Raw genomic sequence first — 14,811 nt, 5'->3', positions numbered from 1 at the left:
GATTATTATTATTTGTGCCCATTTGATTGTGTCAGACACCATCACTGTTGAATTTACAGAAATGACTGATTTCACAAGACGTCCAATTGGACGGACATGTGGAATGTTCCTACAGCTACCCGACTGCTATGAAAATTTCCCTGACTTTCATGCTGAATTCAATTAAGTCCTTGAGAGCAGCATCTGGGTGATGGACATTGTGTAGCACGATATGTGGCCCTTTAAACACGATTGTGCCCGTACTGTTGCCAAGCCAAGGTTTCTAAAAGGATTGACACAAAAAGCTGCTATTTTGACTTTGAAAGCCTTTTATAGGTGCAGTTTGTCTTCAGGTTTTCTGTATTTAGTAAGTAAGTAAGTAAGGGCCCTATGTTTTTTGCAAATGTCAGATGTTATGACTTTATTCCCTAATTCTGTCTCTGTTTATATAAGGACAATTCAAGTACAGTTTTCAAAAACTATTTTCTAGGTTAACAATAAAAGAATATTTGTCTTTGTGTATTGACAGTTTGAGTAAGCTTAAGCTGGGGTTTATTACAACAAGTAGGTAGTGACATTAAAATGCATTTTATGGTTGCTGCGCTTCATGCACACAGGTCCTTCATAGTCATGCCATAATTATTCGGTGGTTGTGCAAATGTTTTCTTGTGATTTAATATTTTTTATTTTATTTTATAAAACCTCTACAGGCATAGTACATGTTAAAGCATGCTTGTTTGATGTTTGTTTTACAGGATAAGACACAAGATGTCAAACAAAAAGGAACTGAAAAACACACACAGTTTACTTGTTATGTGAGTGTTCTGTGGGTGCAGTTTCTATACCCCCAAAAATGGACCAAGGCATGTTCAGAATTTGATACTAAAAGTTTACCTATTTCAATTGAGTATGATGTTTAACTATTCATTAAGTTAAAGGGTAAGATTCAGAAGTGTCAAGCACCTTTACAGCATTCCTAGTGAAACATTTAAGTTTAACTGGTTAATGCAGTAATTAGTCTAGCACCTGAATAATTTGGTTTCCCTGATACAACAAAACCTTTAATGTTAGATCTAACACATTACGCCCATTGTTACAGACAATGTTATAGAGTAGTTTGGTAATAATTGCATAATTTGCATGTTTGACCTTCCAACAAAAGTAAATTCAAGATGGTGGTTTCTGCAGAAGACATTACTTGATTGTTCATTCTAAGCTAACAAAAAACAGCTTTCAAGTGATAGATTAATGAAAACATAGTTATGAATATTCAGTGTATTTGAATAGATCCTCTTAAACACACTGCCAGGTAGCAAGTGAAAATACTGAATATATTTTTGGAATAAAATCAAAATATTGTGAAAGTGAGGATACTCATGAGCTGCCATTCAAACTCCTTGCATGAGTCCATCACACATGCTGCATAAAGGCTGTACAGTCGAGTGCGCACGTGACAACAAAGTGCTGATCACTGTGTATAATCACTACAAAGCTTTCAAGTTGGCCAAGATGGTCTTGGCACCACATGTGTACTGCATAAGTGCAGGTCTACATCAGGCCCATTTAGAGGAAACGATGCTTTCACTGTGTGGCCTACATAGTAGCCTATCATAGGATCCAATGATCACCTTACTGCAGAGAGTTGTCCACCCCTCAGATATTTAGCAGTAGGCCTTTTTCAGTTCTCAATAAGGTGTATAGTTCAGCAGCGGAAAACGCATCTCTGGGCGTATCCCATCCTTTTTCCTGCATCAGAAGACAGCAGAGATCAAATACGGTTTCATCACATGGGTATTGGCTTTTGGGGGTGCACTCCTCCTTACAAAGGGCCAATTCCTCCATGTCAACTGTCTTAAGATTGTCCTCAGCACCATAAAATAGGGCGACCTCCTATCACACCATGGCCTGGCTTGACTCGTATGTTGTGCGAATTCCAGGTTGTTACGACTTCATCAAGTTCATCCTGCACCGCAGTGCTCTCCAAGGTGATGCAACAAGAAGCTAATTCGGCTAAAGGAGAATTATGTAGGCATATGTGTTTAACGGTTAGGTTATGGAATGAGGAGATGCATGTTTTTGACTTTGTTTTGGCATGTTTAAATCGTGTGTGTGGATGTGTGTGTGTGTGTGTGTGTCAGCTTGCAGGCCTACCTGAACAAGGTTAAGGAAGCAGAATTGGATTAGATTTCTATCCAAGAAATCATCGGAGAAATGGCCATCATATTGGAGGGTTTGGAAAAGGTTGAGCCAAAATTGTGGACTTTGTTTTCTCAAGATTCTCCACCACGATTCAATCCGCTGGTTGGCGGTGCTGAGTCCATAGATGAAACTCCGGTCTCTTGCAAAACCATCTGCGTGATTCCTGCGCAGAAAGACAAGCATGTTTTCGACGTGCCCATTTTCTGTGCCTCTGTCAGCGCGCAGTCGCTCCAGGCATCCAACAATTTGATCAACTGTCTTATTGTGTCTTGTGATGCCACATATCCTCTCTGTATTACCATCGATACCCTTGCATCTGTCCATTTCTTGTTATTTCAGTTTGCAGGAATGTGCCCACCTCTTCCAAGTTTGTGTGATTTATCCTTTTGAACAAACGCAATGTTCGGCACAATCTCTTCAAAGTCCTAATACTTATTACCACACCGTGTTTATGCGCTAAAAGAGAAAGAATTTCCTTGTTATTAAAACCGATTCTGAAGTATAAGTTTACGAGATCATAAACATGAGGCATTTTGTGGAAGTAGGCTGTGGGTAAACCCGTCTTGATTCTTGAAATGTCGAGTTTTTCGTCATTTCTACTTTATTCTTGACATGTTGACTTTATTCTCGACATTTCGACTTTACTCTCGACATGCTGACTTTATTCTCGAAATGCAAAATAAATAAAAAATCTTCATCCTCAAATTTTTTTTTCTTAATGTGGCCCTAATACTCCGTCGTAGAAATGAGCATTTAAGTGCTCTATTAAAAAAAAAATCGGGGGGTACGCACCTGAACCCCCCTAGCCCTTCTGCGTCCACCCCAGGTTCAAAATCGCTCCTACACCCCTGCATACATACATTTATTTGTATGGCAGACCAAATGTTGTTGTTGTTTACATTTAAATGAGGGACTATGAGGTATTATAAAACAGTAATTATCATGATCACAATCAAAAGGAGATGGTTCATTCTTTTCTTTGACATAGCTGACATTCTGGTCAAACACACTGATTCTGTGGATGAAGTGAATCTGTACCTGAAATCATTGAACAGACTTTTACTGATGGAAAGTGAGAACAAACTGAAAATTTATGCTCAATCTAATTTGTTTTGTGGAGATATAGGAATCCTGACAAAATCTATTTCATGTTGTGTACCAAAGATATGACTAAACAGTCGAGAATAGATTTCTGATCAATATAAACAACATCTAGAGAAAAACAGGTATTGGATGTTTATGTTGAGCCCTCTGCACTCACTGGCTACAAACTTATTTGTATTTCAGTAGCCTAAGTCTTGATTACACAATAGAAGGAAAGAAACCCAATGGAAGTTATTGGACATTAAACAATTGCCTTTTAAAAGATGAACTGTTTATGGATGTTGCAAAATTGATTATTAATGAAAGTTGGATTAAAGCTAAAACATGGAAATCCTATGGGTTCCCCTGGTAACATATGACATCTAAAATCAGAAGATTGGCTTTCCAGAGAGGGAAGGCCACTGCAAAGGCCAAACATAAAAAAGAAGATATTATAACCAAAGAAATAATCAACATGTATGGAAACTGGCAGCACTTGTAGAAGCAGTAGCCTGTAACTCCTTCAAACTTCTCTACACTTTTGTTTTTAATCAGTTTTTTCCGGTTTTATTGCCAAAACATGCGTTATTTCTGACATAAATACAGTCATTGGAAGATGAAGAGTTTTTTGATTAAGGAGCAGTGGACCACGATCCACCCAGTCGCAACAACCAGACCAGGCGCCGTGGCGGGTGCAGTGATCGCACGGAGGAGACGGAAAGAGAGCCAGGAGAGGAGCCATGCTGGCACAGCTTGGACTTGTTGTTGTCATTGTTACATAACATCTGTCTGTTCCCGTCACTTGATATTGATTTATTCCACCATCACAGGTGAAGTCCCTCCACCATTTCCAGCACAGAAGATATGCGACAAAGCCAGATTTCTGAGATTCCTTCCTGTAAAGAAAGTATCAAACTATTTTTAACACAGCCTCTTGGATTACTGTAGCTTCCACCACTCCTCCTTCGAAGCTATCTTGGATCTCTGGATTTGAAAATGTTAAATACTAGAGACGTTTAATTTATAACTATACATTTTATTTATTCTGTGAACTAGTTAATCGCAAGGTTCAGGAATGATGTTGTGGAAAAGTGTTTTGCAAGGGCGAGGGTGGTTAGATTTAGAATAATTCTTTAAGACTGGTTCAACTATTAATCTGTGGAAAAGAGACAAAATATTGATATTGCTTGTAAAATAATATGTATTTTGAACCTCTTTAAGTTAAATGGAAAATATTACATTCACAAGTGCAAATGGTCAAAGAAGAAACCACAATTAGCACATTTCAAGATAGAAATCAAATGTATTGAAACTTTATTTGGCTTAAAGAATTGTGAAGCAATCAAAATATGTAAAGATTTAAATATTTGTATTTAATGCTTTTGTTGTTTGTTACATGATACCTCTTTATTTATAGTTTTTTCCTGTTCTATTACGCTGTTGTTTTATGTACTTCTGTTTTGGCTAAAGATCTTTGTAAGAGATGAATTCAAGATTCAATTTAGAAGAGGGAAAACATGTTTGAACATACTGAAGGTTTACAAGATAAATAAACAAACATGAACATTGTCTTCATTCCAGGGTTTCATACAAAGCTGATGGAGAAAATGTGAAACTAATATGAGAGTATAACTGAGACAGTTTTCATCCTGAAACACCACAAAGTACAGAGTTCATGTTTAGAGCATTTGTCAGTCTCTGTCCTTTCAACTTCCCTTTTTCACAGCTTTTTCACAGAGAAATGAGAAATTAGTTCACAAACTTAGTCAATGAAGAGGGTTTATTACACATAACTAAAGAATGCATCATGAGTACAGTTCCTGTCACTTGACATTGATTAATTGCACCATGAGGTGAAGTCACTCCACCATTTCCAGCACAGAAGTTATGCAACAATGACAACAACAATGATTTCTGAGTTTCCTTCCTGTAAAGCAAGTATCAAACTATTATAAACACAGACTTCTGTATTACTGTAGCTTCTTTCTAAGGTGAGTAAAAAGCAAAGCACTCTGGGTTGTTGCCCCATGTTTACATTCGGCCCAAAGGGAGCTCATTCCATGAAAAAAGTACATTTCAGTTTAAAGTGTGAGCAGGTGTGAGGTGGAATAAGTGCTTTTCTGAGTGGAAGTGAGGCTGCAGCTAACTGAGGGGGAAACTGAGACTCTTGTGAGGAGAAAAAGCAGCAGGCAGGTGTCTGCAACAGCATTGTAAAAATAAATATAATAAAGCTCAGTAGGAAATATGCAGTTTTAAGGATTTAAAGGACATGATGACTGACTGAGACCGTTGCTGTAATTTCCCACCATGCTCTCTGTTGTGTTGCTGCTGTTCAGGTGTGTTTGACTGGTCTCTGGTCTGTGTGTCGGTCTGCAGGAAAGGAGGATCTACGTGGACTAGATGCATCAGCAAAGTATGATTCCAGACCAAGGGAGCTGCATACTTAAACGTCCCTTTACCCAATTCAGTTCAGACTTGACAGACAGATGGTAAACAAAGACAGTATCTTCCATAATTTTTTCTCTTGGATGTAGATTTGTAAGTAGGGTGGAAGCAGACCAAGAACAGCCTTATAAATAAGAGTGCGCCACTGATAAAGTCTACGGGTGAACAATGCAGACCAACAAACCTGAGCATACAAGAAGCAGTGATGAGTAAGGGCTCTAATGTTTTTCATAAACCTCAGTGCTCCATGGTAAACGGTATCCAACAGTTTCAGGCTTTGAATGGAATCATGAATGTATATAACATCAGCACTGACATGAAAGTGGCAGCAACAAGTCTCCTTTGGGCCTCAAAGGAAAAACATGACTTGTTTCTAAAATAAAAACCGAATTTCACCTTCAGTTTTTTGCCAATAGCTGAATGTGATGTTTCCCCAATTGGGATACAAAGACACTTGAATTGAGATACAGAATCAGTTTTTTGGAGCCCAGAGAAGTGGTGATGGGTGGAAGGTTCAGTGACTTTTTTGCATTGGGAAACAGCATGAGTTTTTATTTTTTCAGCATTTAAAACAAGTTTAAAAAACAGTATTAAAAGCAAGTTGTAACCCGTCAAAGAACCTGGTTTGGTGTAGATGCAGAGCATAATATCACAGTATCATCAGCATAGAAGTGGAAATTTTCGTTGAAACATTTTGATCAAGACTGTTGAAATATAAAATAAATAGAATTGGTTCCAGCACCAATCCCTGGGGCACACCTTGAGTACACTAAGAGGCCTAGGTGACACCATCTACCTGCATTGAGATCTAACAGACATATATTTTCCGAACCAGCAGACTGTTTTGACAATCCTACAGGGAAAAGTCTTTGTTTTAACACTGTGATCTACTGTATCAAGAGCTTTATGTAAGTTGATAAAGAGAGCTGCACAATGTTGTTGTTTTTTTTTTTAAAAAAAACAATAAAGTGATTTACTACTTTTAGGGCTGCTGTAGTTGTGCTGTGTTTTTTCTAAAATCCTGATTAAAAATTTGATAAAATGTTGTTAGTGGATAGAAACTCTTTTAGTTGTTTTGGACAATTTGGAGATGGGTCTGTAATTGTTTTAATCTGATGGGGCACCCCCTATCAACAGGGGAAGAACAAATGTATATTTCCATATGAGTGGAATTTAATTTGTGTCTAGGGAGAGATTGAAAATATATGTCAAATGTGGTGCCAAAAAATAAGATGCTAGCTTTAGAAAGTAAGGTTTCAAGTTATCAGGACCTGTCAATTCCCTGGTATCTAATAGTTTAAGGGCTTTGTGCACCTTCTAATTCTAATAGTCAGTGAGGTTAAGAATAATCTAATTCTTATTCATATTGAGGGTTCTGCGTTGTACTTGTCATCTTTGCAGGATGGCCACTCCTAGGGAGAGCAGCAACAGCGCTAAACTTTCTCCATTTATAGACGGTTACCGTGGACTGATGAACATCAACATTAGGGATACTTCTGTAACCCTTTCCAGCTTCATGCAAGTCAGTAGTTATTAATCTTCTGAGAGTTCTTTTGTTCGAGGCGTATTCTTTATGAGAATAGCAAAATTAAAATTTGTGTGTGTATTTCATAGGTTATGGCAGCTCTAACCGACACCTCAAATCTCGTCTTCTTGATTGGACTCCAAGTTAGCTGACTCCTGACTCCAATTAGCTTTTGGAGAAGTCATTAGCTGAGGGCTTTTCCTCAATGCACTGTGAATATTTACACGCTGTGTTCAATAAAAACATGAGAACAAATAATTTTCTGTGTGGCAATAGTATAAGCAGACTGTGTTTGTATATTGATGTGACTTATGGAAGATCAGAACACATTTTGTGACCTATTTATTCAGAAATCCAGGTAATTGCAAAGGGTTCTGCAACTGTAATATGTAAGTAATGTAAAATGTACACATAGAAAGAAAATCATGGACTGAAAGTGAAAACAGCAGCAAGAATCTCCTGAAAAGACACTAAAACCTCCTTTATAATATCCAGTTCTGTGTCTTCAAGGCGTCCTGCTGTCCTCTCCTGTCTCTGCAGAGCTACCTGGACAAACTGCAGGAGGACATCGGTAAGACTGTTGAGAAGGTGAGCAGCAGAGAGAAGTACATCAACAACCAGCTGGAGCATCTGATCCAGGAGAATCGCAGCGCTCAGGCCAAACTCAGCCAGGTAAACACCAACATCACACCTGCAGCTCAAACTGACGGACTGGGGCTTTTAGGAATGGGACAAAACACAGGAAACAAGAGAATAAATGTGAAATGTGAAATGTGACCACATGTGAAATCTTTCACATGTGGTCAAACTAAAGTTTGGAAATATAAATAACGTTTAGTTTAAGGAACAAACAGAAACCTGGTAACAAACCTGTGTTCCTCACCAGGCAAAGGAGCGCTACCAGCAGGCCAGTGGAGGAGTGACTGAGAGGACCAGAGTCCTGGCAGAGGTCAGTGAACACATCATACATTTTCATATCACTCTGCAGTCGATGTGGAGAAAAATCTTAAAGAATTTGAGGAATGACCGTCTTTAGAGTTTGACTCTCTGTACCAGAGTCTTTGGGTTTCCTGCTATTTCCCAGCTTCTCATTTATTCTCAGTTGACAGGTAAAAGTCAGAGAAAGTTTTTATCCTTTGTTAATGATGATCTTTTAATTTGGCCTTCAATGTTTTATCTAAGGATGGGCGGATGAAGCCATATGATGCTTTGTGGCTTTTTTTCTATTTGAAAAAGGATTCAAAGCTCAGCACTTTAAACGCAGCAGCTCAGTGCCATCTGGTGACTTGCAGAAAACACAGCAGGCCTTTAAGACTGCAGCCGAAGCTCTTCAACATGTCTCTGATTTTAGTAGTTCTAGTCTCATTTGTGAGCAACAGAAGTCCAAGAAGGCTATGTGTTCTTATTAAATGTGTAATAGTTTTGTGAAAACATGTTACAGAAAATAATCAATAAATGCATTATCAAAAAAGTCTAGATAGACTATAATATATATTTTCTGACATAAAATATGAAAGTACCTTTTTGTGTAGTTTAAATCCAGTGACACAGTGGAGTTGTGTTTTAACTTCATGTTAAATGTAACATTTCAAATTAGTCACATTGTGATGTTATTCAATTGATATTTACTGTTAGCCGAGTACATTTAAACAGAGAGACATTTGAAGTTTCAGACGTCATCAGTCACATGGGATTCTTCATTTAACTTAAGTTTAGATAATATACTGAAACAGTGACTTCACAGGAGTGAAACACGCTCAGGAACTTCAGTACCATCCAACCATCTTTCTAATTTTATCAGTTTTGAGGAAACAGACTGTGAAAGACCAAAAGCTCATTCCTAATCAGATCTACAGATGTCACCATGTGGGAAAGAGATAAAGAGTAAATGACTGCATGCAAATATATCACTTTTATCCATAGATCATTACAATTTGCTTCACACACTCATGGCGCATGCTCAGTGAAGTTTTCAATGTCTTCCTGCAGTGAGCGTCACAGCAGGTTAAGAAGTGAAATGTGAAAATTGATTCTCAGCACAAGAGGGCGCCTTCATCCTGCTAACCAGGGATGTAGTGGAGGGTAAAGCTGTTCAGCTCACTTTGTCTGTAGTTTTAGTTCAGAACATGTTTTAGGCTAATAAAAACCTTTCTAGTAAAAGTTTATTGTGTCACATATCCTGGTAAATGGTGTCAAAGCACTAAAAGTGCAGATACAAGCTCTGTTTCCTTCCTTAAATATATAGTCAGCTCTCTGTGTGAAGTTAAGGTGGCCATCAATCACAGCTCCAAGATATTTAAACTCCTGACAGTTTGTACAGGTGATCCAGTGATGGTCAAAGGTTTATCAGGAGAGTCTTGTGTGTTGCTGGATAAGATCGGTTCTTTCACTACACACCTACATTTATTAAACACACTCTCCTCACACCACTGCTGCAGAGAAACTACATGATTATAATATGGGCCATCTTTTACAGAGTCCTTATTACATGGCTAACCAGCGCCATACCATCAGCTCACTGTAGGAAGTTAAAGTGGGAGTCTTGGACTCATTGGTTTAAGAAGAAAACAACAAAGGTGATAAAATGGCAGCTTGTGATGCACCTGTGTTTAGAGTCCTCATCTCTGACACCTTTTACACACATTCTAGGATTGCATGGTTTCAAATCAAAGCTGAAATTATTGCCTTTATTAGTGGTTTGTTTGGTTTCTGATTCTCACTGACTGGAGGTTTAGTTTGTCCTCCTTTATTTACAGTTCAAAGAGGTGAGACCATAATTATACAGCAGTTTAAGGATTTTATGACACTTTAGTTTGATTATTATTAGTATAACTGGTTTTAATCAGTAAAAGAAAATGAGGAAGTGTTGCAGAAATATGGGGCCATTAGCAAAGCCTGAGGAGCCAAGAAGAATTTTGCAACTAAAAAGGTTTTCAAAGGGGGAGCAGGTTTTAACAGAGGCTTTGCTGTAAATTAGGAAACAAAGTTCAAATTCACGGGGCTGCACCTCCTTCTGGAATGGGGATAACCCAAATTGTCTCTGGGATAACCCCTCCCTCTTCTTCCTGATCTCCAACACAGCAAGCTACACTCCTTGTTCCCTCCCCTTCAGTCTAAAGTGTGACCAACATGTGGTGAGGTGCAGCAGCTGACAGGCCCCATTCACTACAGAAACACATGCTGTGTAGATCAGAGGTGAAATGACGCAGAAAGGAGTTCAGCTAGACCGGGAAGCCTTGTCTTGTTCCATCTGTCTGGATCTACCAAAGGATCCGGTGACTATTCCTTGTGGACACAGCTACTGTGTCCTTAAGCAAGACCCTTAACCCCTAGTGTGACGTCTGACACACAGTATCTCACAAAAGTGAGTACACCCCTGAGTGAAAATGTCAACATTGAGACCAAGTAGCCATTTTCCTTTCCCAGTGTCATGTGACTTGTTAGTTTTACAAGTTCTGGGAGTAGGTGTGTTAAATTTGGAGTTATCGCTCTTACACTCCCTCATACTGGTCACTGGAGGTTCAACATGTAAATGTAAATGCTCCGTATTTGTATAGCGCCTTTCTAGTCTTTTCGACCACTCAAAGCGCTTTTACACCACATCTGCAGTCACCAGTCACACACATTCATACACTGAGCCTAAGTGCTCAAACGGAAATTAACAGTCACACTCATTCATACACTGGCGGAACAGCCGCCAGGGGCAAATCGGGGTTCAGTATCTTGCCCAAGGACACTTCGACACGCAACCAGGGGGAGCCAGGGATTGAACCGCCGACCTTCCGATTAACGGCTCTACCTCCTGAGCCACAGCCGCCACATGGCACCTCATGGCAAAGAACTCTCGGAGGATCTGATAAAAAAAAAAATTGTTGCTCTACATAAAGATGGCCGAGGCCAAAAGAACCAAGACCCTGAAACTGAGCTGCAGCACGGTGGCCAAGACCATACAGTGGTTCAACAGGACAGGTTACACTCAGGCTCAGCTATCAAGCTCCTCAATTTTTAATTGTAATCCGAAAACAAAGTCAATCCCAAATTATGGAAAGCAGCCTATGTGCTTCCCTTGCTTAAGTGAAGGGACCCTTCAGATCTTCCCAATTATAGGCCACTTCCCAAACTCTCTATTCATAGTTTTCATGTGACGTCACATTCCAAGTAAAACACTCTCTTGGAGGGCAATAAAAACTTTATATTCCGCTGCCTGCCAACCAATCAGCAAGTTATGAACTGTTACTTTGAGTTTGTTACTTGTGTTACTTGCCAAAATGCTGGATGGTGGTTGTGCTTTCGGATTCACATCGAGGATGAGACAAGCCTGGGCTGTGTTCAGTGAGGGATTCCCCAGAAGGTAAAAGTAAACAATTACTGCAGTCGAGCGGCAGCAGGGACCTGGAGGTTTTTAACAGTAGAAATGCAGCAGCGGATGCTGTAACGTTATATGGATTGGATATGCTTAACAGCAGTTTGTGTTCATATTTTTCTTGTTCTTAAGTTGAAAGATGATTCAAATAAAATCTGACTGCTTTTGCGGCGTCTCTATGGGAGAGTCGCGGTGTGAGCCGCTATCTTGGTCTGTTGCCCTCCAGGTCACCGCGCATGTCACATGACTGAAAACTATGAAATCTTGGTAAAATTTTGGAACTGTCAATTAAAAGAATATTTGGCAGATCACAACAATCTAACTGATTTACAGTCAGGTGTTAGAGCTGGGCACAGCACTGTCACAGCAACTTTGTCGCTATTACATGACACTGTAAATGCTTCGGACAAAAAACAACGCTGCGCTGCCTTCCTTGTTGATCTGTCCAAAGCATTTGACTCTGTTGATCATGAGCTACTGCTAAATACTAGTAATATTGGATTAAGAAACACAGCAATCAACTGGTTCAAAAACTATCTAACAGAGCGAACGCAATGTTTTTCTATTGATGGTCTTAAATCTGACTTTTTAGAGATTTCCGAGGGTGTTCCCCAAGGTTCAATTTTAGCCCCTATTTTATTTTCTATATTTATAAATAAGGTTGGAAAGCACGTGCAAACTGCTTAAGTGCACTTTTATGCGGATGACACAGTGATATATTCAGTTGCCCCTTCACTGAACCAAACCATAACAGAGCTTCAGTTAGCTTTTCAACAGCTCACTACAGTCTCACTACATGGCCTCAAGTTAGTGCTTAATACTAAGAAAACTAAATATATGACGCTTTCGAGGGGGACTTAATTGAAAATGTTTCATCATATAAGTATAATGTTTTGTATAAAGTTTAGTGTTTTGGTTGGAGTGTCCGCATGGAAAGATAGATGGTGTTTTCTCTAGCAGACTTGTTTAAATGAACGCAGAACTGGAGGCTGGAAAGAGAGGCTCCACGCTGAAACATTATGCATATGGTGCAGTGGGGTGGATGAAGATACGTCTTTATTTTTATAACAGCTAGTAGTTCTTTGTTGATGTTTATTTTGGTCTCACCACAGTTCTTCACTGGGCCTTGAGGAACTAGATGTGGGCATTATTTTTAAAGTCAGAACTCCAATAACAATATAAAAGTATGAATGGAATGAATCTCTGTTGTGAACTGAGTGTCAGATTTCAAAGTGCAGCTATTCTTACTGCACGTTGTAAATGACAGATAACACACCCTGTCTCTCCCATAAAGCAAGATAACCCTTCCCTCTTCTCAAACACAGCGAGATCCACGTGATCAAGATATTTCACCCTCCCCCTTACAGAGCTGCAGGTATAAAGGTGGTGTGACATGCGGAAGCTGATATATCTCATTAACCTCAGCGACTGAACAAGAGCAGAGAGATTGTTTCCGATCAGAGAAAGTTAAACTATTTGACAGTCACTATCACTGAGAGGTGAAATGGCGCAGAAAGGAATTCAGCTGGACCGAGATAGATTTTGCTGTTCCATCTGTCTAGATCTACTGAAGGATCCGGTGATTATTCCCTGTGGACACAGCTACTGCATGAACTGTATTAAAACCCACTGGGATGTACAGGGTTTAAGGCAAATCCACAGCTGCCCTCAGTGTAGGCAGACCTTCACACCGAGGCCTATCCTGCTGAAAAACACCGTGTTAGCAGATTTAATGGAGGAACTGAAGAAGACTGGACTCCAAGCTGCTCCTGCTGATCACTGCTATGCTGGACCTGAAGATTTGGCCTGTGATGTCTGCACTGGGAGAAAACTGAAAGCCCTCAAGTTCTGTCTGGTCTGTCTGGCCTCTTACTGTGAGAAACACCTGCAGCCTCATTATGAATCCCCTACATTTAAAAAACACAAGCTGGTGGAAGTGAGTCGACAAAACATCCAGAAGAGAATCCAGGACAGAGAGAAAGATGTGAAGGTGCTTCAGCAGGAGGTGGAGGCTATCAATGGCTCTGCTGATAAAGCAGTGGAGGACAGTGAGAAGATCTTCACCGAGCTGATCCGTCTGATGGAGAAAAGAAGGTCCGATGTGAAGCGGCAGCTCAGATCCCAGCAGGACACTGAAGTGAGTCGAGTCAAAGAGCTTCAGGAGAAGCTGGAGCAGGAGATCACTGAGCTGAAGAGGAAAGACGCTGAGCTGAAGCAGCTCTCACTCACAGAGGATCACAACCAGTTTCTACACAACTACCCCTCACTGTCAGCACTCAGTGAATCTACAGACTCATCCAGCATCAACATCCGTCCTCTGCGCTACTTTGAGGATGTGACAGCAGCTGTGTCAGAAGTCAGAGATAAACTACAGGACGTTCTGAGAGAGACATGGACAAATGTCTCACTGACAGTGACTGAAGTGGATGTTTTACTGTCAGAACCACAACCAGAGCCCAAGACCAGAGCTGACTTCTTAAAATATTCACGGGAAATCACTTTGGATCCAAACACAGCAAACAGACTTATGTTATTATCCAAGGGAAACAGAAAAGCAACATTCACGTGGCAACAACAGTCTTATTCTGATCTGCCAGAAAGATTCACTGAACATTGTCAGGCCCTGAGTAGAGAGAGTCTGACTGGACGTTGTTACTGGGAGGTGAAGTGGAGAGGGCGAGGAGTTTATGTAGCAGTTGCATACAAGAATATCAGCAGAGCAGGGGACGAAAGTGGATTTGGAAAGAATGACAAATCTTGGGCGGTAGATGGTTGCTTAAATGACTTTTGGTACAACAATGTCCAAACTCCCGTCTCAGGTCCTCAGTCCTCCAGAATAGGAGTGTACCTGGATCACAGTGCAGGTATTCTGTCCTTCTACAGCATCTCTGAAACCATGACTCTCTTCCACAGAGTCCAGGCCACATTCACTCAGCCTCTCTATGCTGGACTTTGGTTTTATATTGAAACCACTGCTGAGTTCTGTAAAGTCAAATAGTCAGAAGTCATTTCAGGGACAGTTGGTTAAATTCTGTGTTTTAATCCTTAAACTTCTTTTGTCTTCATGTTTGTTGCTGAGAGCTGATTGTTGTGGCATTTCTTCACTGCACAGAGATCAGCTGTCAATCAAACATTGTGGGCGGTACTTTGACGTCTTCTCATTAGTTGCTGTGTAAATGTTTGAGTTTCTTTAGGTGGAGCTCCTTCCTGTGTCTGT

The 14,811-nt window shown here is 40.0% G+C and overlaps 1 protein-coding gene across 1 annotated transcript in view; it reads left to right on the top strand.

Moving 5' to 3' along the window:
- Positions 1-14,811, top strand: part of LOC123971850 (E3 ubiquitin/ISG15 ligase TRIM25-like) — an 18,874-nt gene extending 4,063 nt beyond the window's left edge. Inside the window, exon 2 of the mRNA XM_046050869.1 lies at positions 13,546-14,811. Coding sequence (XP_045906825.1) covers positions 13,546-14,592 — 1,047 coding nt within the window. The 3' untranslated portion in view covers positions 14,593-14,811. The remainder of the gene's footprint in view (positions 1-13,545) is intronic.

The sequence above is a fragment of the Micropterus dolomieu genome, linkage group LG06 (genome assembly GCF_021292245.1).
Source record: "Micropterus dolomieu isolate WLL.071019.BEF.003 ecotype Adirondacks linkage group LG06, ASM2129224v1, whole genome shotgun sequence".
NCBI classification, from domain to species: Eukaryota; Metazoa; Chordata; class Actinopteri; order Centrarchiformes; family Centrarchidae; genus Micropterus; species Micropterus dolomieu.
The sequence above is the reverse complement of the archived record's forward strand: the minus strand, read 5'-3'. Positions and strand labels throughout refer to the sequence as shown.